The sequence below is a fragment of the Medicago truncatula genome, chromosome 4 (assembly GCF_003473485.1).
Source record: "Medicago truncatula cultivar Jemalong A17 chromosome 4, MtrunA17r5.0-ANR, whole genome shotgun sequence".
In the NCBI taxonomy this organism is placed as follows: Eukaryota; Viridiplantae; Streptophyta; class Magnoliopsida; order Fabales; family Fabaceae; genus Medicago; species Medicago truncatula.
Window position 1 is genome coordinate 13,296,261 of NC_053045.1, and position 22,009 is coordinate 13,318,269.

Genomic DNA, 22,009 nt, shown 5'->3' on the forward strand with positions numbered 1-22,009 from the left:
AAGGCCAACCCCTTCATAGGTTTTGGATATCTCTTCCACAAGGGCCATAAGAACCATGATATGGACCTCACTCGAAACCTTACTGGAATAATGACTCCCTAAAGGTAATCTAGACCATCCTGTTCAGATCCATCATTATCTCCTCATAATTTGCTTATAATGGTCCCATAAGGACAGTAGTCCAGGTAAAGGTTCAAGGACCGAAACCCTAAACCTACACAATAAGACTAACTCAAGGGCATTGGCTCATGTATGCTTACTCTCACCCGAAATAGCTTATCATCCACGTTGTTTACTGACTTGACCGTTGGAGTTTGTGCAGGTACACGATCCCCATTTTTGCTCTGAGAAGAAGGTTGGTGTTGTTGGATCTTCAAGTACGCTTACTTTTAGCGTCTCTTTTATTTGTCCTCTCTCTACACAAAACTCGCCACCGCCATCCAAAATCCAATGAATCTTCTTAAGATTTGGACGTCGTTTATGGTGGTGCGACGAGCAGCTTGAGCCCTCTGCACCACCTACCTCCATATTTGTCGATGGTCCTGCAACACGGTTTTTGGCGGTGGTTCGACCTCTAGTGGGGTCGTAATATGTGTTGCGGCTTTGTTTCTCTAGCCTTTCAACACTAATGGCCTGAGTTTTTGTCTTTTTGTTGCGTGGAAGTTGATATGAGATTTGTTTTCTCTCTTGGTGAGGTTATGTTTTCTCGCAACGTGAGTGGTGATGGACCAGTCACGATGGTGGTGATGAATATGTCATGATTCTTGATACCAAATTCGTGTTCGCATATGGTCTGTTCCAATTTTGAGGGATCCTTGGATGTGTTGGTTTGTGGTGCTTCATGGTGGTTACCATGGTGGTGCCGATACGGGGTCTTTTATCGTGGTGCTCGTGGAGGTGCTATTAATGATTTTTGTAACACCCCGTTTTCCCAACATAAAAATTTCATTTAATAATCAAAGTTATTCACGTAAACGGAACGTTACACTTCTTTTCATAAAATCATAAACTGAATAAATAACTATTTATCCTTTAAAATTCAATAACAAAATCTTTAATACTTCGCAGCGGAATTTATTCAATAACTAAAACCAGTCTTTGGCACTAAGGCCTCTTTACAATTATGTCATAAAAATCCATTCTAAAAACATAGTCATAATTCTTCAAAAACAATACGTAAGGAATAGAAAGCAATAACAAAGTTCTCATCCCGTTACGTATCAGAGCACCTAGAGACACTTGAGCCACCACTCCTACTAATCATTAATACCTGCAAGTTACTCATACGAAGAGCAACATTTTCAAGCAGAAGGGGTGAGATTTCACAAAACAATAATATCAAGCATATAATTCAATAATTATATTTAACAACACAAATAACTTCATCTATTAGTAATAATAATTCTTCATGTAATAATTCTTAATAACTCAACCAACCTCTAATTATCATTTAACACATATTAACCAAATCGTAACAAACATAGATCATCACATCATAGTCATAGTTCATATATAGCATAACAACATCTTAATCCTAATTCATATATAACATAACAACATCATTAATTCATAATAATAATTATTCATCAAACATCTCATCATCAATTCATTAATAAAAGACAACTTATCAATTTAACATAAACATCATCAAGTACACTTAACAACTCATAGATATCATCATGTAATCATCACTAATAACTTTAAAACAACACAATATAATCATCTCTTATTAATAGTAATAATTATCTACATCATAACATAAACATCTTCTTATAATAATATAACAACAACGTAACATGATATTCACTTAATAATAATAATAATTATATATACATCATCTCGTCATAATATAATAATATAACAACAACATATTCATCTTCATATAATAATATAACAACAACAACATATTCATCATCTTATCAAAATATAATCAACACATACTAACACCATAATCAACATCATAAATCTTCAACATAAACATCTTAAACATAATCATCTTAAACATAATCATCTTAAACAATATCATCTTAAACATCATAGCATCTTTGATAAACAATTACCAAGTAATCACAACATTCGATCATCATCAATAACATAACATAATATTCACTTAATAATATTAATCATATATAGAACAACATATTCATCATTTAATAGTAACAATTATACACAACATCATAACAACTTAACAATATCATAATCATTATCTTAAACAACATAGCAACGTAACAATATCATAATCAATATCTTAAACAACGTAGCAACATAACAGTATCATAATCAACATGTTAAACAACATAGCAACATAACAATATCATAATCAATATCTTAAACAACGTAGCAACATAACAATATCATAATCAACATGTTAAACAACATAGCAATATTTTAGTCAACATCATATAATTCACATCGTATAATCTTCGTAGGTACTTCTTTAACAACACATGGGTAGAACACAACTCGACAAACTCATGGATGATAATTCATCGACAACTTAACAACTCATGGATGATAATTCATCAACAACGACCTTGACTCGACATATGCGACAATGCAACTTAGACACTTATATGCATGTGGTACCAATCGTCATCATAAGTATTAATATACTTTTATCGTGCGGAGGACAAAGCTCCTAAAACGTGCGGAGGACAAAGCTCCTAATCGTGGTGAGGACAAAGCTCAATGAATGCTAATGCATGGACTCTATCAACAAGACACCTTAATCAACTTATCACTTATACATCCAATAATTTGGAGTTCATCATCAACTTATTCATACTAATAATCGTGCGGAGGACAAAGCTCCTAATATAATTCAATAATATTTCGAGTAATGCATTTAATCATTAAATCACATTAAAAACAACTTAGCAGTTCATAACAGCAACAGAAACAGCACAAGCAATTCACAACATAACAATATTAATATGAAGTATCAACAATTTAAACATCATACATCTTTCACATAAGTCATATAAATATTTCACATAACCAACAACAGCAACATAGGCGACACGTAAACATCTCAAGATATAACAATATCAAATGATAATCAACAACAACTCATGCAACTTAGTTTAACAACAATTACAGCATAATCAATTCATGTCAAGCTTAATAACAATTTATTTCAACATCTTGATCATTCAATAATATTTCAAGTAATGCATTTAATCATTAATTCACAGTATATAATATTCTCTCATTAATCATATCATCAAAGTAAATCATATTCATCACAACAACAAAATAGCATCAATCAATAATGATAATCATCATATATAACAATTACAAATGCACGTCATCAACATCTCAATCATTAAACATAATTCATGCAATATATATCTAATTATATAACATTATAAATATCATCAAACCATCTTAATCATTATCTAAGGTCTAAGGACAGTTTCTACATCTTTTTAACAAGTTTCCACCGTTTATTCATTAATTCTACAATTTTAACCTACTTTTCAATTCCTCAAAAACTCATCCTACATCATGTTAAACCTAACCATTGATTCACATACTTAATAGAATTGCAAAGTTAGTCTCACCCTTACCTTTGGATTGATCGAAGAAGGACTCTACTGCTTTCTCTTATCTAAAAGGATATTAAACCGAAGAGAGATTATAGTCTTAAGAACACTTTTAATTCCGAAGGGACAGAAAGGAGTAGAAAAAGAAGAAAGACTCGTCAACACAAGTCAAAAGAGGGAGAAGAGAAGAAAAGCACAGGAAGTATCAACTGTGAATTTCGGTGTGTAGAATGCACTGTGTGAGTTCTCTATTTATAGAGATAATTTACAACTAATAAGTGAGAAACTTTGGAAACAAGTAATGCACCTATTAGATCTAGTAATTAAATATATCAATTGAGTACAAAAATATATTATATTAAGTACAAAAATATATTATTCAGTACAAAAATATATTAGATTGCCTACCAAAATCTCAATATTCTATTCTAATATATATATATATATATATATATATATATATATATATATATATATATATATATATATAATATTTATACAACAAATAACAATTATATCTCTATAACAAATATATTTCTATAACATATATATATTTTTACACCAAATAAGAAATATATTTCTACACCAGATAACATATATTTCTACACAAAATAACATATATCTCTACACAAATTAACATATATTTCTACAACAAATCATGTGTATTTCTACAACAAATAACATTTATTTCTATAACAAATCACATTTATTTCTGCAACAAATCATATGTATTTATATAACAAATAACATTTATATTTTTAAACCAAATAACATATATATATTTCTAAATCAAATAACATATATATTTCTAAATCAAATAACATATATATTATACTAATAAATACTAACATTTATCATAACAAAATATCACTCATCAAAATAAATCATATAAATCATACAAATCATATAAGTGTATTCTAAACTCATTAAAAATAATCAAATAATTAGAGAGGGCGTTACAATTTTTATGGTGATGCTCGTGGTGGGTGGTGGTGGACTTTTGTGATGGTTAATGGTGATTTTTGTGGTGGTTAATGGTAGTTTTGTGGTGGTGTTGGTGCTGGTTTTTGTTGTGGCTATGTTTTTTTTTCTTCGTGAGGGATTTGACCTAGTTCTATGCATTCCTACTTTGAGATGGGGTATTGGGGTTGGCGTCGGTGTCATAAGGAGTTTGTTGGTGATCGTGAGTTGGGAGTTGAAATATTGGTGATTTTATGCACGACTGTGTGTTTTGGTTGTGCGTGATTATGTTGACGAGCTTGTGGGTTGTTTATATTTTGGAGTTGTTTTGTATTTCTTCTGCTATCTGTTCGTCGTGATCTCGCATCTGGGTCCATCTCCGCTGTCACTAGCTCTTGTTATTTTGGTGTTGTTTTCAATTGGTATGTGGTTAATTTTTTGTTATCTTCAAGTTGGGCCTTTTTCCGAGCTCTTGATATTTGCGTTACCGCTTCAATTTTTGACAACATGAGGGTTTTGTTATCTGGATTCTCGTGAACCGATCGCTTTTGATTCGAGATCGAGAATTATTGTCTAGTTTCAAGCTCTTGGGTAAGTTTGGTGTATTCTCTGGTGGGATGAGGGTTTTGAGGGGCTGTCATAGGGATTTGTTTATGGAGTCTAGTGTGCCAATCAATTTTGCTTCGAGATTGGGAGTTAGTTTCTATTGTCAAGTTCTTGGCATGTTTGGTATATTCTTTGGAGGACCGAAGGTTGTTTTGGTGGTGGAATATGAATTAGTGTTGGAATAAGCACCTTTCGGGTGTTTATTTGGGCTAATCTATGGAAGAGAATGTGAGGTGATTTAATAGGGGTGTTGTTCGGTTTGTTGTTTTTTTGAAGGGGTATTGGTGAGAGTAGTGGGTGATAGGCGTTTGAATATCGTTTTTAGGTTGTCATTTATGACGGATGTTGAAGATTTGGCTGAAGTTTGGTTACTACTGTTGTTTGGAGATTATGTGTTGTTTATGGTGTTGACTTTTGTGTTGGTGATTAATTTTTTGTATTAGTTTTCGGTGTTGGTTTTTTTATTGGTTTTTTGTTGTTGTTCTGTTTATATGCAGATCCATTTGATTGTTGTTTTACTGCTTTGCCGATCTATGTTCTTGTGCAAAGACTTGGATATTAACAAATTTTAATGTTAAAAGAAGTATGCTTGCTCTTACCCTAAAGGTCATTCAATACCATCACACAAGGATCTCATGTACGAAAGGATCACTCTTATAAATGGATTTGACTGATTTTTTAATTAAAAAATTAAAAAATATTATTCAAAAGATAAAATTGTAATTAGGACAATAAAATGTCATTTCAAAATCATGTATCCTCGATATATACAAGTGTAGATAACTATTTTTTTTTTTAAAAATAACTAATAATTTTATTTTATAAAAAGATTATTTTAATTATGTTTCATTCCTCTATTCAATTGATTTCTTGATTCATCCTGGATTCCGATGGAAATATAGAGACCAATACAAAAATGACTAATTCCAATTTTATTCTTCAAGATGAATTTTTTGTATAAGAGAAATGAACAATAAAAATTAAAAAAGGGGTTGAATAAAAACTAAGCATTAGAGTATTACCATAGGTGATTGATAAGCAAACATAGAGCTAAAAATTCCGGATGAAGAAAATGGGTGGAGACCATTGGGAATAACCTTCTGGTTATTCTTCCTCTCCATTCTCTCTTTTATCCTAAACACAACTCTAATATAAAAATGACTAATTCCTTAAAGAAATTATGGAGAGGTGAGAGCCTTTATATCAAAATGAAATAAAAATAGTAGACACTACTACGGGTGCTTTTTTATTTTATTTTTATTTTATAAAAGACTATATACTAGACAAAATAGTTTATGAGAATCCTTTGACTTATTGTACAATTATTTATGATTTTTAATGGGAAATAATATAAACAATATAAAATTTTATTATAATACCATTTATGATAATATATATTAAAATTTATTAATATTAATATTAATAAAAGAGACAGAAAAAAAAAGATGAGAGAGAAGATATAAAATAGAGAGAGGAATATTTTAATTTAGGATATTTTTGTTAATTTACAATGCGTATATGGGCAAGCAAATGAGGTTGTCAGCTTGTTTCCAGATCTTTGTTGAATTTTCATGTTATATTGAACACATTCTTATTTTTGAAATGTTAAAATTTTTCTTCTTTAAATTAAAAAATTGTATATAGTCGATTATTGGACCATAGTTTGGTGAGAAACAAAATTTAGGATTTTGTCCCGTTCTCACCATTTTTTTAAGGATTTAAATATATTTTTTTATTTTATCTATAAATATCGTCAATTTTATTTTTACTTTCATAAAAGAAGTGACATATTTTGGTGTTAATAAAAAATTTCAACACGTAGTTCTAGTTCATGTTAAATTAAAATTTATTAACTATATTTAAACTTTTTAAATTTTAAATGATGTTTTTAACATACTAGTTTAAAACATTTCAGAAAATATCTTTGTAAAACATTATAATACCATTTATCAAAATATATATTAAAATTTATGAATATTAATATTAATAAAAGAGAAGGAAAGAAAAAGATAAGAGAGATGACATAAAGTAGAGAAAGAGAGGAATATTTTAATTTATGATATTTTTTTTAATTTACAATTCGTACATGGACAAGCAAGGTTGCTCATAACTTAGTAAAGATTGCCACATTGTCAGATAGTTTCCGGATGTTGGTTGAATTACCATGTTATATTAAACACATTCTTATCAATGAAATCCTAAAATTTCTCTTCTTTAAAAAAAAATCGTACATGGTCGGTTATTGGACCATTGTTTGGTGAGGAACAAAATTTTAGGATTTTGTCCCGTTCTCACAGAATTTTTAAGTGTTTAAATATATTTTTTTATCTTTATTTCGATAAATATCGTCAATTTTGTTTTTGCTATCATAGAAAAAAATGACATATTTTGGTCTTAATAAAAAATTTCAACACGTAGTTTTAGTTCCTGTTAAATAATTTTCAATACGTAGTTTTTCTATAAATAACTTTCTCTCAGGGCGTCTTTGCATATCCTCTTTCTGATTCTAAACTGTTGTCCACAATATCATCAAAGTTAGTGAACCTTTGTTGACCCATGACGGTATCGATTTCTCCCCTTAAGGCATGTCTTTACTGATTAATCTTCCAAATTTCATTACCCCCATACTTGTTTTGTGAGGATTAATGTGACAACTCTTCAAACTTCTTGGTAAATTCGGTAACCGACATATTTCCTTGCCTTAACTCCAGGAATTCTTGCTCCTTCCTACCCTTGAAAGATTGTGAGAGATGCTTCTCCAACATTACTTCTTTGAAATTGGCCTAGTTAATCTCCACATCATTAGCTAACATTCTGCGTTCAACGGTTTTCCACCAATCTTCTGTCGCGCCTCTGAATTGATTAGTTGAATAAATCACCTTATCTTCATCTGAACATTCAGCCAATCAGAAGATTTTCTCCATCTACTTCAACCATCTCTTAGCTTTTTGCGGGTCACACTCTCCATTGAACTCGGGAGGATGATTCATATTATACTTTTGAAAAGTTGGGTGACCTAAATCACTCAACATTGATAAAAACAAATACAATCAAAATGGAGACACACTCTGAGAAACAGAATCCGCTCTTGCTTAAAAGCTTATAAGTGATTCACAAAAATACAACTCAACTATCAGTCCAGTTTAATGCATCAATTTAATACAAAGAGAGGCTTACAAATAACAAGGACTCAAAACCCTAATAAAACTATTTTCTTAAATGACGACTTTGATCCATTACAACTCTACTAAACAAACCACCTATGTGCTTTGATAATCAGTTGCAACACCCAGAGAGGTGTACAAAATAAAGCACGAGGCTTAACAACGAAACCTTAAAAGACTCAATTCAATAATATAGGTCATTCAACAACTTGGACTTTTTCTTCACATGCTAAACAATCATCAGATCAAATCATATATTTAGTCTTCACAATATTCTAGGAGCAAATATGTTATTACCTAAAATATTTTGACATCCAACTTAGGAAACACGACAATGGCTAAATGACCTCTGCACCTTCTAGAAACACACGTCTCTTGGACCACAAGTCACGTGAATAAAATCTTCAAGGATTTCACGCAAAGACATGTATATTCCTATCACTTTGATATTATTGAATTAATATTCGTGCATCAACATTGTAGATCCGAAGACATGTATATTCCTATCACTTTGATTTTCTCATATTATTTGTAGCCATTTTGTTATTATATGCTATTAACTTGCGTGCTGTGAGTTTGTTCGTATATTCATCCTTTAGGTTTTTTTAGCATATATCATTGTATTTGAATTTTAATTTTTTTTACAGGATCATTATATTTGATGTACTCTATCAATTTTAATGAATGAATATCATTTTATTTTTGTCGTTCTATAGAGAATGTTAAAATTTATCGATTGGTGTAAAAAGTAAAAATAAGTTATAGAAAAGAAACTAGATTACAAGTGCACTTGTACATAACCCGGCCCATATATTAGCCCAACTCAAAACCCTAACAAAGAGAACATAAACCAGAAAATCCCACAAAAACCAAATCGCCGTGAAAGCACTTCATCATCCCCAAGAAGCAGAGAAGAAGAAGAAGAAGAAAATCTCAAGGTTTTTCTACTTTCTCATCATTCCAGATTCTTTGAGATTGTTTCATTGATTCTGATTCAATCAGTGTTGAATTTTCAGGGGAAGAAAAAAATGGCATACGCTGCAATGAAACCAACTAAGCCTGGTTTGGAAGAATCTCAGGAACAGATCCATAAGATTAGGATCACTCTCTCTTCAAAACATGTTCAGAATCTTGAAAAGGGTATTTTTTTTTTATGTTTTTTTTTAAGGTTCTAGCTATTTTTGTTTGATGGTTTTGTTTTTTGAGCTATTTTTTGTTTTTGTTTTGTTATGGTAGTTTGTAGTGACTTGGTTCGTGGTGCTAAGGATAAGCATCTTAGGGTGAAGGGACCAGTGAGGATGCCAACAAAGGTGCTTCACATTACCACTAGAAAAACCCCTTGTGGAGAAGGTAATTTTTATTTCATTTGGTTCGTGCTTCTTTGTGCATTTTGATTGATGGATTTTTAATCAGAAATGTTGTTTCATGATTTTAGTAATAATATTTAAGTTAGTTGCCGTAAAAGTTTTTTAGATAGCTTGTAATGGGATTCCCGGATTTGTCAGGGTCTGACACAACACTGACATGTGTGATTTCAGTGAATTATGTTAATGCCTCAGAATTTTATTAGTGTTTGTGTCTGTGTTTCATAGTGGTTAGCATAGCCGCGACTGTTGGGTTAAGATCTGACAGTCTAGGTATTAAGTTTGGTATTTTGGATTTTCAACTTTGAAGGGTACGGAGTGTTGGGCGGTTAAGAGTCAACATGAGAATCAAGTAAGTGTAGCAGAGATGAGGATGTTGCGTTGGATGAGTGGTAAGACTAGACATGATAGGATTAGGAATGACACCATTAGAGAGAGAGTGGGGGTAGCACCTATAGTAGAAAAGTTGGTAGAAAATAGGCTTAGAGGAAGACCTAGGAAAACTATTAGAGAAACCATTAGAAAGGATTTAGAGGTCAATGAGTTGGATCCAAATTTGGTGTATGATAGAACACTATGACGTCATTTAATCCATGTAGCGGACCCCACTTAGTGGGATAAGGCTTGGTTGTTGTTGTTGTATTTTGGATTTTCAACATTTGCATATTTTGCGAACTGTCCAATCTGGATCCACGGGGTAACAATGTGTTGATTGCATAAATGCATGACATAAAAATTACAAGGATATCGTGGCGTTTACATTGAGTCATTCCTTTATGAAAATCGACGATTAATTGACATTTATCATTGGTGATTTTTTTTTTTTGAAAATTATAAGTCTGCTGGTGAGTACAACCAGTGATTATGTTATAATTATTGCCTTGTGTCTGTCCATCTTAGATAGTGACATGTTTCAAATTGGGCTGTATTTTTTATTTAGTGAGATACTGTGGTTGATTTCTGGTGGTTCTAGACATATATTAGCGTTGTAAAACTTCCCTATGAAGCACAGTCACGAATATTGACCCATCAACACTGACAATTGTGTGAAAAAAATGCAACAACACTGATAATTGTGTGAAAAAATGACAATTGAATATAGTCACCTGTGTTAGTGTCATGTTTGAGTCGGACACCGACACATGTCATTTCAGACACTCAGACAAACCCCTGATTAGAAGCTATATGGAAATTGCGTGGATTGGCAGTGCAATATCATTTGATGTCTTGGATGATTAGGGGTCCGTTTGGATTGTCTTATTTTTGAGCTTATGAAAAGTAGCTTATGCAAATAAATAAGTTTTTATGTTAATTTATAAGTTCTCACTAATGAATATTGTATCTTGATTAGCTGTTTTTTCATAAACTACCTTTTGACAAGCTTATGAATAATACATAAAAGCTTATTTATTTGCATAAGCTGTTTTGCTTAAGCTATAAAATAACCAATCCAAACAGGCCCTAATGTTTATTTGAAAAATGTTTATTATGCCAAAGTATGTTTCAAAAGTGCTTGAATTACATAAGCTATTTGTGTTCGAATAACATTTATTTGCACTTTAAAAGTAGAATTTAGGAAGAGGGTATTGAGTAAGCTCTGCATATACTATTTCAATACACTATGTTAGAGAGTTTGTTTAATGAAGCTTAATGCATAGCATCTGTCATATTATTAAGATCTTTCAAACTCTTATACATAAGCTTCCATGACTGAAGATTACTCTAAATTAGCCATTTGAAATACTCCCTTTCTAGGTGCAATTCTTAATATTGTCTCATGTTTTACAACAATCTGCTTTTATTTTTTACAATGGAACGATAATCAGCTTCATGAACTAATGCCCGCTTCTATTTTCATGACATGACTGTCAATCACATTGTTTATTTGATTGAATTTCATTATACCTTGTGTTGACAATCTGTTTCATGGTTAAGGTACAAACACATGGGACAGATTTGAGCTGCGTGTGCACAAGAGAGTCATTGACCTCTACAGTTCACCCGATGTTGTCAAGCAGATTACCTCAATCACAATTGAACCCGGTGTCGAAGTTGAGGTCACCATTGCAGATGCTTGATTATCGAAAAAATGTTTTGTTAATGCATTCTTGTTTTATTTGTAATTTAACCTCCTGGCTAGGAATGTGCTTCTGTTAAAAATTTTGAAGTCTAATTATGGTAGGGTGATAGACTCCTCGATTATCTTTCGTGTTTTATGGTTATATCAAGTATTTTAAGCTTTTGTTGGAAAATGAGTTCCACAATTTGTATTCCTTACAGATCTGATGATGGCTTAGATGAATCTGTTGAGGCTACTTTTCAATTAACGGCATAACACGGTATAATGTTATCGGTGGTTTTAGTATTAAGGCGATTTTCTTAGGTTCTGTGAAGGGTTCTGTTATTGGTGGTTTTTAGTTATTAAATTTTGTTTTTAACACCTCTGTTTTTTTAAACAATGATCCTTCAAATATTTTCTATCAGTATTTTTCATCTCTGTTTTTAAGACAACTTACTTGCATCTTTTATATTTTTGAATTTGTTTTTACACACTTGTTTAGAATATTGTAAGAATTTGTCGCATGAAAATTAAATTTCTTTTAACTAAAACTGAATTAAATATGAATTTTAATAAGTAAACAACTTTGGAAAATGTTATATGAACACCCTTTATTCCTACACTCCATTGTACATCCCATGTATTAGAGATATTTTGGTAAGTTCATCTTACAATCACACTTTATCTTCTATTTGTGTGAGGTTCAATTTGCCACGTGTTAGAATTTTGTGTGGGTGTAAAACGTGTATTGTCACATGGGGTGGTGCATGTATCATTACTCAACAACTTTCGCAAATCAGATTTCTATAATGTATTAAACATACGTACCGCTAAATAATTTTTAAATATATATTGTCAATTCATTTCTTGTTAAGAGTTTATAATATTTCTTCACCCCTAAACTTAGATTGGAAGTTAATGAATGTGATGGTCTGATAGGGACTTCATTGCATTGAATTGTTTAGAGAACTCTTTTTCTCTAGAAATGGAAATTTGAATGTACACCTAACAAATTCCAAACTAAAAAAATGGCCTAGTTAAGCATAGATAGGTAAATCATTGGCTAAAGAAAATGGGAAAAAAAAAAATCTTAAGATAAACGTAACTCATGAACTAGAGAAACTACCTAAAACATCCTATTTCAGAACAGTTCAGAAATGTATTTAAGAAAGATTAATTTCATAAACGTTTGGATCAACCAATAAAAAATTAAGGTGTGAGAAATGAGTGTAACGTTACGTTGCAATGTGTATTGTGTGATCCCTATTTTTGATAACAACGTATCCAATTGAAACTAAAACAGTTCCATTATTGAAACTTCATCATGTGGTCAGTTACTAATGAATTCATCTCATAATTTAGATGTTACATTATGAAGTATGTCTTTATTAAATTCTTACGAAATTTGATGATTAAATTTCATTTTATGTTAAGCATAACATTCTTACATGACTCCAGAAATTAAAAAAGAACTGATTTTGTTATTGTCAAGTAATAAGAGAAATAATCATGGAAACTTATTTTTTTTTATGCTTTTAGCTAGACTCTTGTAGAAAGTTTATAGCTATATATTTTTTTTTGACAAAATATAGCTATATTATTTATATATTGAGGTTTTCTAATCAAATAAGGGTGAATACATATGGTCAGCTTTTTACTTGTGATTGAATTTGATTTTCAACGATATGTTGCCTCTTTTCTTATGTTAAAAAAAGGTTACCTACTCAAAAATCATGCTTAGTATAATTGAATCATGACATATAACTCAGTTTTAATACTCAAATATTTGGCATAGTTTGCTTGAATATAAACATTAGGGATGATTAGTTATAGTCCTAAATCTTAAGAATAGGGATTGGAAAGTAGGTTTGAAATAATAAGGCTGAAAAATGAAAAATCTTTCTCTTACTATTGGAATCTTTAAAATGTAATTTTATTATTTAAACACTTCTTTTTATTTTTTTTGTTTTTTTATTTTACATAAACTTTCAACTGTGCTTAGTCATGTTTCAAAAATTCATCAAATGAGATAAGATTTGTCAATTGCAATTGGGTCTAGAATTTAAGGACCAATCCTTACAACGTTGAAAATTGTTTTTCGTCTCCAATTAGTTGCACACACTTGTCTCAAATTAGAATAGTTTTATTTAAGGGTTTGTCTAATATTTGCATATGTCAAAACAACAATTATTTATTGAACTGTTATATATTTATAAAAAATACACAAGTTTTAATATAAATTAACCAGGGGTCCATTAAATTTGAGGTTTGTAATAGATTGGTCCTTTTAAGTTATTTTTGTCACACATAAGTCTTTTAAGTTTAAGGTTTGCAATATATTGATCTTTTAAGTTATTTTGGTCACACATAAATCCTTTAAGTTTGTAAAAAATTTCAATTTAGTCCTTCTGCCACATCATCTTTTTTGTAATAGAAGGACTAAATCGAAAACGTTTACAAATTTAAAAGACTTATGTGTGACCGAAATAATTTAAAGGATTAGTCTGTTACAAATCTCAAACTTAAAGGACTTATGTGTGATTAAAATAACTTAAATGATCAATCTATTACAAACCTCAAACTTAAAGGACTCCGGGTGTAATTTAGCCAATTAACTATTTACTATTTTGAACGTTTTTTATTTGCTTATTTGCAGTTTTGATCCCCCTATTTTCACCATTTTGCAGAATTGGTCCCCCTATTTTAAAATTCGACAGTTTTGGTCCCTCCATCATATTTTTGAACTATAAAAATGTGATGTGGTAAATTTTAAATGTCGTGGAATATGATATGAAGATGGAAAAAGATCAACATCAATGAAATTGTAACAAAATTCCCTTGAAAACTTCATTTAAAAATATCATACCACAATATTTTAGACAAAATATTTGATAGAGGGACCAAAATTGTCGAATTTTAAAATAGGGGGACCAATTTCGCAAAATTATTAAAATAAGGGGATAAAAACTGCAATTAAGGCTTTTTTTTTTAAAGATAATTTTGAACTTCTTAACATGTGCAAATTTACACATGATAAAAATGTACCGAATAATCTCTACCATTGTCAACTCTAATTTTCCTTTGTCTTTAAAAGCTTAACTCAATTGATAGAGATACTGCATAATATATGCAAAGTCCGAGATTCATACTCAGACAAAAAAAAAACTCTAATTTTCCTTTTTAATCTTGCGCTGTCTTACTTCTTAAATTTGCTTAAGCTTTTACTATCATTGCACCGTCAAAACAAAAGAAACGCATCCCATTAATTTTGTAATGAAATTTCTGTCATCTAGTCGTGTGTGTATATATATATATCTGCCTCTATGGTATAAAGTCAATTTCACTAGTATGATAAACAATCACATCACACTTAAAGAAAAATTCTTTTTCACGTTCTCTAAAGTTGACATGCAAATTCTTTTTGTCACATTCTTCATATTATCCTTTGTTTCATGTTGTTCATGTAACATACCATGTCCAGAAACTACTCAAAAAACCACCATTTTCAATGTAATGGATTATGGTGCTGTTGGAGATGGCCTCACAGATGATTCTCAGGTAAATTACATTCAGAATAATATCTCTGATTAGTTTCATTTTTGTTTAGATTTAAGGAATTTACTTTTGGTTGAAAAATTCACATTCATTTTATATTAAGTATATCAAAAATTTCTTCTGTTTTTTATTTTTAAAAACTCGGTATCCGGTCCAAGAATTGACTAATCCGAGAGATCAATTTTACCGCCCACTTGCGGGGGTCCCGTTTAAAGCCAGAGCAAGCTATGTATGGACTTAGCCCATTGAAATTGGCACCAGAGGGAATCAAACCTGAGACCTTTGAAGGAGCAAACTCCAAGATCCCAATAGACCAACCCCAAATGAGTTTCAAAATTTTCTTCTGTTATATTTATGTTTTTACTTTTTATTATTGTCGTATTTAATTAAATTTGTGGGTTTTTTATTTTCAATTACAAAGGTTTTTCTGAAAGTTTGGAATGATATTTGCAAGAGAGACAGTGATACTCCAACACTTTTGGTTCCATCTGGTAAAACTTTTTTGTTAAACCCTCTCAAATTTAGAGGCCCCTGCAGTTTCTCTCCAGTTCATTTTCAGGTAATTTTTATAAAAAAAAAAGTTCATTTCCTTATTAAATTATATTCCTTTGAACAATTTTATTTTCTTGTATCTAGGATAAATTGTTACCTTTCCGAAAATAAAAACTTTCATTTTGGATTTACACATTTGTTTGTTTAATATAAGAGTTTAATAAAGATGCACTATAGTTCCCCTTAAAGATATATCAACATTTCAAGTTTAATATCTCAAATATTATTATTTTTTGTGGTGGGAACTTCTGAAAAAAACGATGCACTATTGTTTTACACTAACATATGAAAAAACTAACTTTTTTTTTTTTTATTTTTTTTTTATTTTTATGGAAAGAATATGAAAAAACAAACATATTGGTACATTACACCGAAAGTAATATAATAGGTAAGGTTAGGATCAACCCAACAAATTCATAGGCTTATTGCAAAATTTGAAGTGAGACGTTTTAAAAACTAACAACAACAATTAAAGGACTTTTAACTCTAACTAGTTTTCACAATATTAAATATATTCACATTGATGATTACATTTTATACTGAATTTATTTGTAGCAAATTTAGTGTGTAAATTTTTATACCATGAGGGAAAAAATTAGTACTTCTAATTAAATAAATAACAAAGTTTAGAGGCTTCAAACGGCTGCTATAGTGTAAGCCACCCTAGTGTGGTTCATTGATTATATGTGTAATAATACAAAACAAGATCAATCTTTTTTGTTTCTTTGCCTTTCAATGTTCCTAAAAAATACGTTCGCAAAGATCTTTTTTTTTGTTGAAACTCATTAACCATTTAAACTTGATCACTTTGTTGAAATTGGGTCTTTACTCTTTATTCATTCGATTAATCAAAGCTCGAAGGAAACATTGTTGCGCCAAGTAGCAGTGAAGCATGGAAGGATGAAGACTATACCAAGTGGATTGTGTTTTATTACATTCATGGCATAATCATCGACGGAGGTGGACAAATCGACGGCCAGGGTTCTACTTGGTGGAAAACAAATTGCAGTGTATGTTTGATTTTTTATTTCTTCCATTTTATTTATCAAATTAGAATTTAGACCCTTCATGTATATAGAATATATTTCCCTCAAAAAAATGTATATAGAATATATATATTTTTTTGAAAATATAGAAAATTGGTTATAATTGAGATTAATTGTAAAAATATTTTTTTTCTTCAAAAAAAAAATTGTAAAAATATTTTGCATCTAATACCTTTATTTGCTTTCTTCTTTACTTATTTACTGATTTATTTATTTTCAGGTGACAAACTGTCCACGACCAACTGTAAGATATTTATACCATATGTAAATTTGTTTTTGATAAACCATATATATCTTTGTAATATAGTAAGAAAAATTGCTAACTATTAGTTGCAGAAAATATAATAAGGGAAATATAAATACTTTGTTATTATTATTGCTAACGGAAAGATAAGTAGTATCATGTTCGTCTGTCCACATTTTAATCACATTTAAATATATATCACAATCAAATAATTTTAGCAAATATGATCAAAATAACCTTTCTATAATGTTAGATGTTGTTCCTATTGTAGTGAGATTTTTTTCAATTGCAATGAGGTTTAACTGATTTTCTTGACTAAAGATTTAAATAATATTATATAAAGGATAAAATTGTAAGTATAATAATCTAAATGAGTGATATAATCGAAAGAAAAGTATTGCACCAAAACTAAATATTGCATAATTATTGTAGATATATATGTTATCTTTTTAATTGGATCTTTAGATTAACAATAATGTTTTACATAAATTTATGTGAACACCAAAAATGTAAAATAATAGTGTTAATTTTTGGCCGTCCTTGCATATTTTCTGCATTGTCCAAATCAACTGAGCTAAGCTGACGAGGATAAAATAATAGTGTTACAATATCAATTACATAGTAACGGACTCATAAAATTGGAATAAAGAGTGGAAAATCACATTCTATAAAGTTTATACAAAAATATCTCAATATATTAGTGATAAAACATTAACATCATTATTTTTAAACAAAAATTAGAGATAAGATAACAAAAATTACACATTGTAAATCTCAAAAATGAAAAGTACGTACGTTAATATCTTAGAATTATAATTTGTTCTCTATTTATCTTTTGTATTTTAAAAACTTTGTAGAATTTCTTATATTTACAACAATATCAAAAATTTATCCTCTAAAAAATAATATAAAAAATAAAATCTAGTCTTCATTAATAGGAGACAAACCATCATAAGAGAGAAACTACTTTTATAGTCATAGTCTTCATTTATAGGAGACAAAACATTATTTTAGGTGGGGATAAAAAGTAACACATCCAATAAATAACAAAATAAAAATTGTACTAAGAAAATAAATAAATAACAAAATAAAATAACCCAATTTACATTCCATAGATTTTGTCCCTAGTTGATGTAATATTTGTGATAAAATAATGGTGTTGTCTTTTTCATTTTTTATGCAATGTATAGGCACTACACATTGATAATTGTAGCAATCTCCAACTAAATGGGACTCACCATCTCAATAGTGCAAGAAATCACATATCTATAGATTATTCAGATCATGTAAACATATTCAAGATCAATATCACTGCACCTCAAGAGAGCCCAAACACAGATGGAATTGATATTGGTCACTCAAGCTACGTTTTAATTCAGGACTCAACTATTGCAACAGGTAAGAGATTTAGATACAAATAATATTTAGATGGGCTTCACAAGTGGGTGGTGAGAGATTGATTTTCAATATTAGTCGTTCTTGAATCGAATACTGAGTTTTTGAAAGATTTTTGTTAGATACTCAATTTTAGAGATAATTATAAAAAAAAGAGGTCATTTTTGTTGTGTGTTAACTCTTTAGTTTTCAAGGTTGTTAACTCTTTAGTTTTCAAGGGAATTAAAATAATCGAAGTTTGGTCGAAAGACAAGTAATGTCTGAGCAAAAATTGTTGGCTTACTCACGAAACCGGTCCTCGTGTTTTGACTTACTCACGAAACTGATCCCGCCATTTTAAAACAGAACAAAATTGTCCTTCAATTATCATTTTTGTTGCATTTTTCGTCCTACCTCCTATTTTCAAACTCCAGAAACGCAGAGAAATTACAGTTTTAGGCGATTTTAGACCTACCCCTATGCTCAACCATGAAATCAACAAAGAATAAAACATGTGGGCACAAGGAATCTATTCTATTCAGCACACTAATCAAAAAAACCCTAAATTGAAACATATCTTAGAAATTAGGGTTTTTTTGGTTAGTGTGTTGAATAAAGTGGATTCTTTGTACCCACATGCTTTATTCTTTGTTTATTTCATGGTTGAGCATAGGGGGTAGGTCTAAAACTGTCATTTCTCTGCGTTTTTGGAGAATAAAATGGGGGGTATGACGAAAAATGCAACAAAAATGATACTTGAAGGACCGTTTTGTTCAACACGAGGACCAAAAGTGTAGTTAAGCCAAAATTGTTCAACAAAAAAAAATCAAACTCTAAGTTCTCATTTTAAAAGAAAAAAGCAACAAACTAATTCAGTCATGCAAAAGTGATTATTTTGTTTTAAAAATGTGATTGTTTTTTCAAAATCTCTGACATATTAGGAAAATAAATTATTTAATATGCACATTTTGTAAATTTGTCACACAATATATTATTTGAAAGTTTCTTTTTAATATATAGGAGACGATTGCATAGCAATGAACAATGGTACATCAAATATTAACATTACAGGGGTAACTTGTGGACCAGGTCATGGTATAAGGTAAAAGTAATACTAACACTAAAATTTTACTATTAAATTCTATAATGACATAAAAATATACCCTCATTTTTCCTTTCTTGTGTTTGTGTTTAGTGTAGGAAGCCTTGGAGAAAATGGAGCTTATGAAATAGTGGAACAAGTATATGTTAAAAATTGCACTTTCATTAGAACAGAAAATGGAATGAGAATAAAGACATGGCCGGTACAAATTTCAACCTGATTAAATTTGATTTCTTTCAATATGTTTATAGACCTACATAAATAAATTGTGTGATTTTTGAAAAAAAAAATTAATTTTAATTTTGTTCATTGTTATCCTTTTTACTAATTATTATATTTTTTTTTTTGGTCAAATAGTCTAATGGCTAGAGCTCACACAATTTAATTGTGGAGAAGTGGAGTATCCGGGGTTCGAACCTCGACTCCTGCATATAATATGCAATATCCCTACCAACTGAGATAAGCTCACGAGGATTTTTACTAATTATTTCTATTTTCCATTTTTACAGGGTGGATCTGGGTATGCAAGAAATATCTCATTTGAACAAATCATACTTACAGAGACAAAAAATCCTATAATTATTGATCAGAACTATAGAGATCTAGTGATTGACAAAGCAAACAATATGCAGGTTAGACTTATATAGTCCCACTTTTTTTTTTTTTTTTTTTAAATTCAGACTTATATAGTCATACCATACATAACATTATTACTTTTGAAATGATTTATTTTTTGGAATATGATTATGCAGAAATCAGAAGTACAAATAAGTGGTGTAACTTATCGTGATGTTATTGGAACTTCTAATAGCAAAACATCAATTAAATTGAATTGCAACAAGAATTCAGGTTGCACAGATATCTTCATGGATGTAGTTAACATAACCTCAATTTCTGGAAAAACTACAAAAGCTTCTTGCAAAAATGCTCATGGAGAAGCTTCTTCTACTTCACCTTATGTACCTTGCTTGTCGCAGGATAGTGATTAATATTTTCCATTTTTTCTTTAGTTCTCAATATAGGAATTCCATTTGCTTTAGTTTTGGTAGAATTGATGTTTACAAATTGATTTAGTGTGATTTTGGTTTGGTTGGAACATATATGAATGAGTATACTAGTGTGTGAATTTAAAAATGCTAGAAATTCCAGGTAGGAGAGATTTCACACAAAGATGTATGATACTTGGGGTGTGCATGCAATCAATATAATTAGACATGGCAACAAAGCCTGAACCCGCGGTTACCCTCCCGAACCAAATTTAAATTGACGGGTTTTCTCCGCTTTGATTGGGTTTAGGGTATGAGTTTGGGTTTTCCCCGATTTCAAAACACGGGTAATGGGGATATTAGTACCCACCCTGAACTCATACCCAAACCCGTCCTGAAGGTAAAACATCAATTTATTTCCCCTTTTATATAAATAGAAACTTAAACATTAAATCATTTCATTCGCACAATCAAAGTCTCAGTCTTTCAGATGACCTTCGCTTCTCTAAGTTCTCCTTCCATATCTCACATACTCAGTCTCTCTCTACTCCATCACCATAGACATCGATCGTCTTCATCTCTTTGCTGGATAATGCATTACAACATTGAGTCCGAGACCCAAAAATAGTTATTTTTTTATTAAAAAAAATTATTACCTGTGGGGATGGGGTGGGGATACCCGAACCCGTCGATGACGGGGACGAGATTAATATCTCATCCCTGTTGGACATGGGTAGGGTAACAAATAAGTATTTTGGAGTAGGATATGAGGATGGGAAAGGTAAACCCGTTCCATTGCCATGGCTAAATATAATCACAACACACACACACAATGTCGTCTGATTGGGCTATATGTTGTATTTTTGTTTTAAGAAACCGAAACTCTTATCACAATCACGCTTTGCATTTTCTTACAAGTGTCTCACACTATAAAAGGAGTGTTCATGTCCTTGTCCAAATCACAACAAAACTCGACAAATTTTCAAGTTTTCTCTCTTCTCCCTCTTTCAGTCAACGCACTCCTGAGCCACCTATTCAACATCTTTTATGTCCCTTCAATAAATTTGATCCCTTCTAAGGTTTGAGTGCTATTGGTACAACATATTAAAGTGGTCTCAATACTATTTTCTAACGTGTATTTCTAGAAGTAATCCTACAATGCAGTATGAGTTTAATATAGTTTGTAATTGAGTTGTCTCATCATTGGAATCATACTTATATCTAATCTTTGTTAACATTGCTAATGACTTTGCAAATCCTAAACCTAAATAATTTGGGCGCCAAATGATCTTAGCTGTTAGATCTCTATCGTTAGGCGCAATTATCATATCAGCCATTGATCAGATCTTAATGCTGGTGGCTGCTCTATTTATAGCCTAATGCTAACTTAAGCCCAAAGAAAAGGCATAAAAAAGCAACCCATGGGCTTTTACGTCTGAAAAATAACCAAAC

General features: G+C 30.5%; 2 protein-coding genes across 2 annotated transcripts; both read left to right on the forward strand.

Annotated features, from left to right (window-relative positions):
- Nucleotides 1-9,064: 9,064 nt before the first annotated feature.
- LOC11441953 (40S ribosomal protein S20-2) lies at nucleotides 9,065-12,008 on the forward strand. The gene is made up of 4 exons (XM_003605529.4): nucleotides 9,065-9,213; nucleotides 9,292-9,415; nucleotides 9,512-9,625; nucleotides 11,575-12,008. Exons 2-4 carry the CDS (start codon nucleotides 9,304-9,306, stop codon nucleotides 11,715-11,717), a joined length of 369 nt encoding a protein of 122 aa, XP_003605577.1. The 5' UTR covers nucleotides 9,065-9,213; nucleotides 9,292-9,303; the 3' UTR covers nucleotides 11,718-12,008.
- Nucleotides 12,009-15,233: 3,225 nt separating this feature from the next.
- Nucleotides 15,234-20,805, forward strand: LOC11441952 (probable polygalacturonase At3g15720). Its single transcript, XM_039832636.1, has 9 exons — nucleotides 15,234-15,256; nucleotides 15,542-15,812; nucleotides 16,660-16,815; nucleotides 17,072-17,095; nucleotides 18,286-18,493; nucleotides 19,490-19,571; nucleotides 19,665-19,773; nucleotides 20,081-20,203; nucleotides 20,324-20,805. Exons 1-9 carry the CDS (start codon nucleotides 15,234-15,236, stop codon nucleotides 20,558-20,560), a joined length of 1,233 nt encoding a protein of 410 aa, XP_039688570.1. The 3' UTR covers nucleotides 20,561-20,805.
- Nucleotides 20,806-22,009: the final 1,204 nt, after the last annotated feature.

Bases quoted from the DNA above. Each gene is read 5' to 3' on its own strand.
- LOC11441952 (XM_039832636.1), top strand. From the start codon at position 15,234: ATGGCCTCACAGATGATTCTCAG. The intron at 16,816-17,071 runs GTATGTTTGATT...ATTTATTTTCAG, and splicing joins GGTGGAAAACAAATTGCAGT to GTGACAAACTGTCCACGACC. The intron at 19,572-19,664 runs GTAAAAGTAATA...GTTTGTGTTTAG, and splicing joins GGACCAGGTCATGGTATAAG to TGTAGGAAGCCTTGGAGAAA.
- LOC11441953 (XM_003605529.4), top strand. From the start codon at position 9,304: ATGGCATACGCTGCAATGAAACCAACTAAGCCTGGTTTGGAAGAATCT. The intron at 9,416-9,511 runs GTATTTTTTTTT...TTGTTATGGTAG, and splicing joins TGTTCAGAATCTTGAAAAGG to TTTGTAGTGACTTGGTTCGT. The intron at 9,626-11,574 runs GTAATTTTTATT...TTCATGGTTAAG, and splicing joins AAAAACCCCTTGTGGAGAAG to GTACAAACACATGGGACAGA.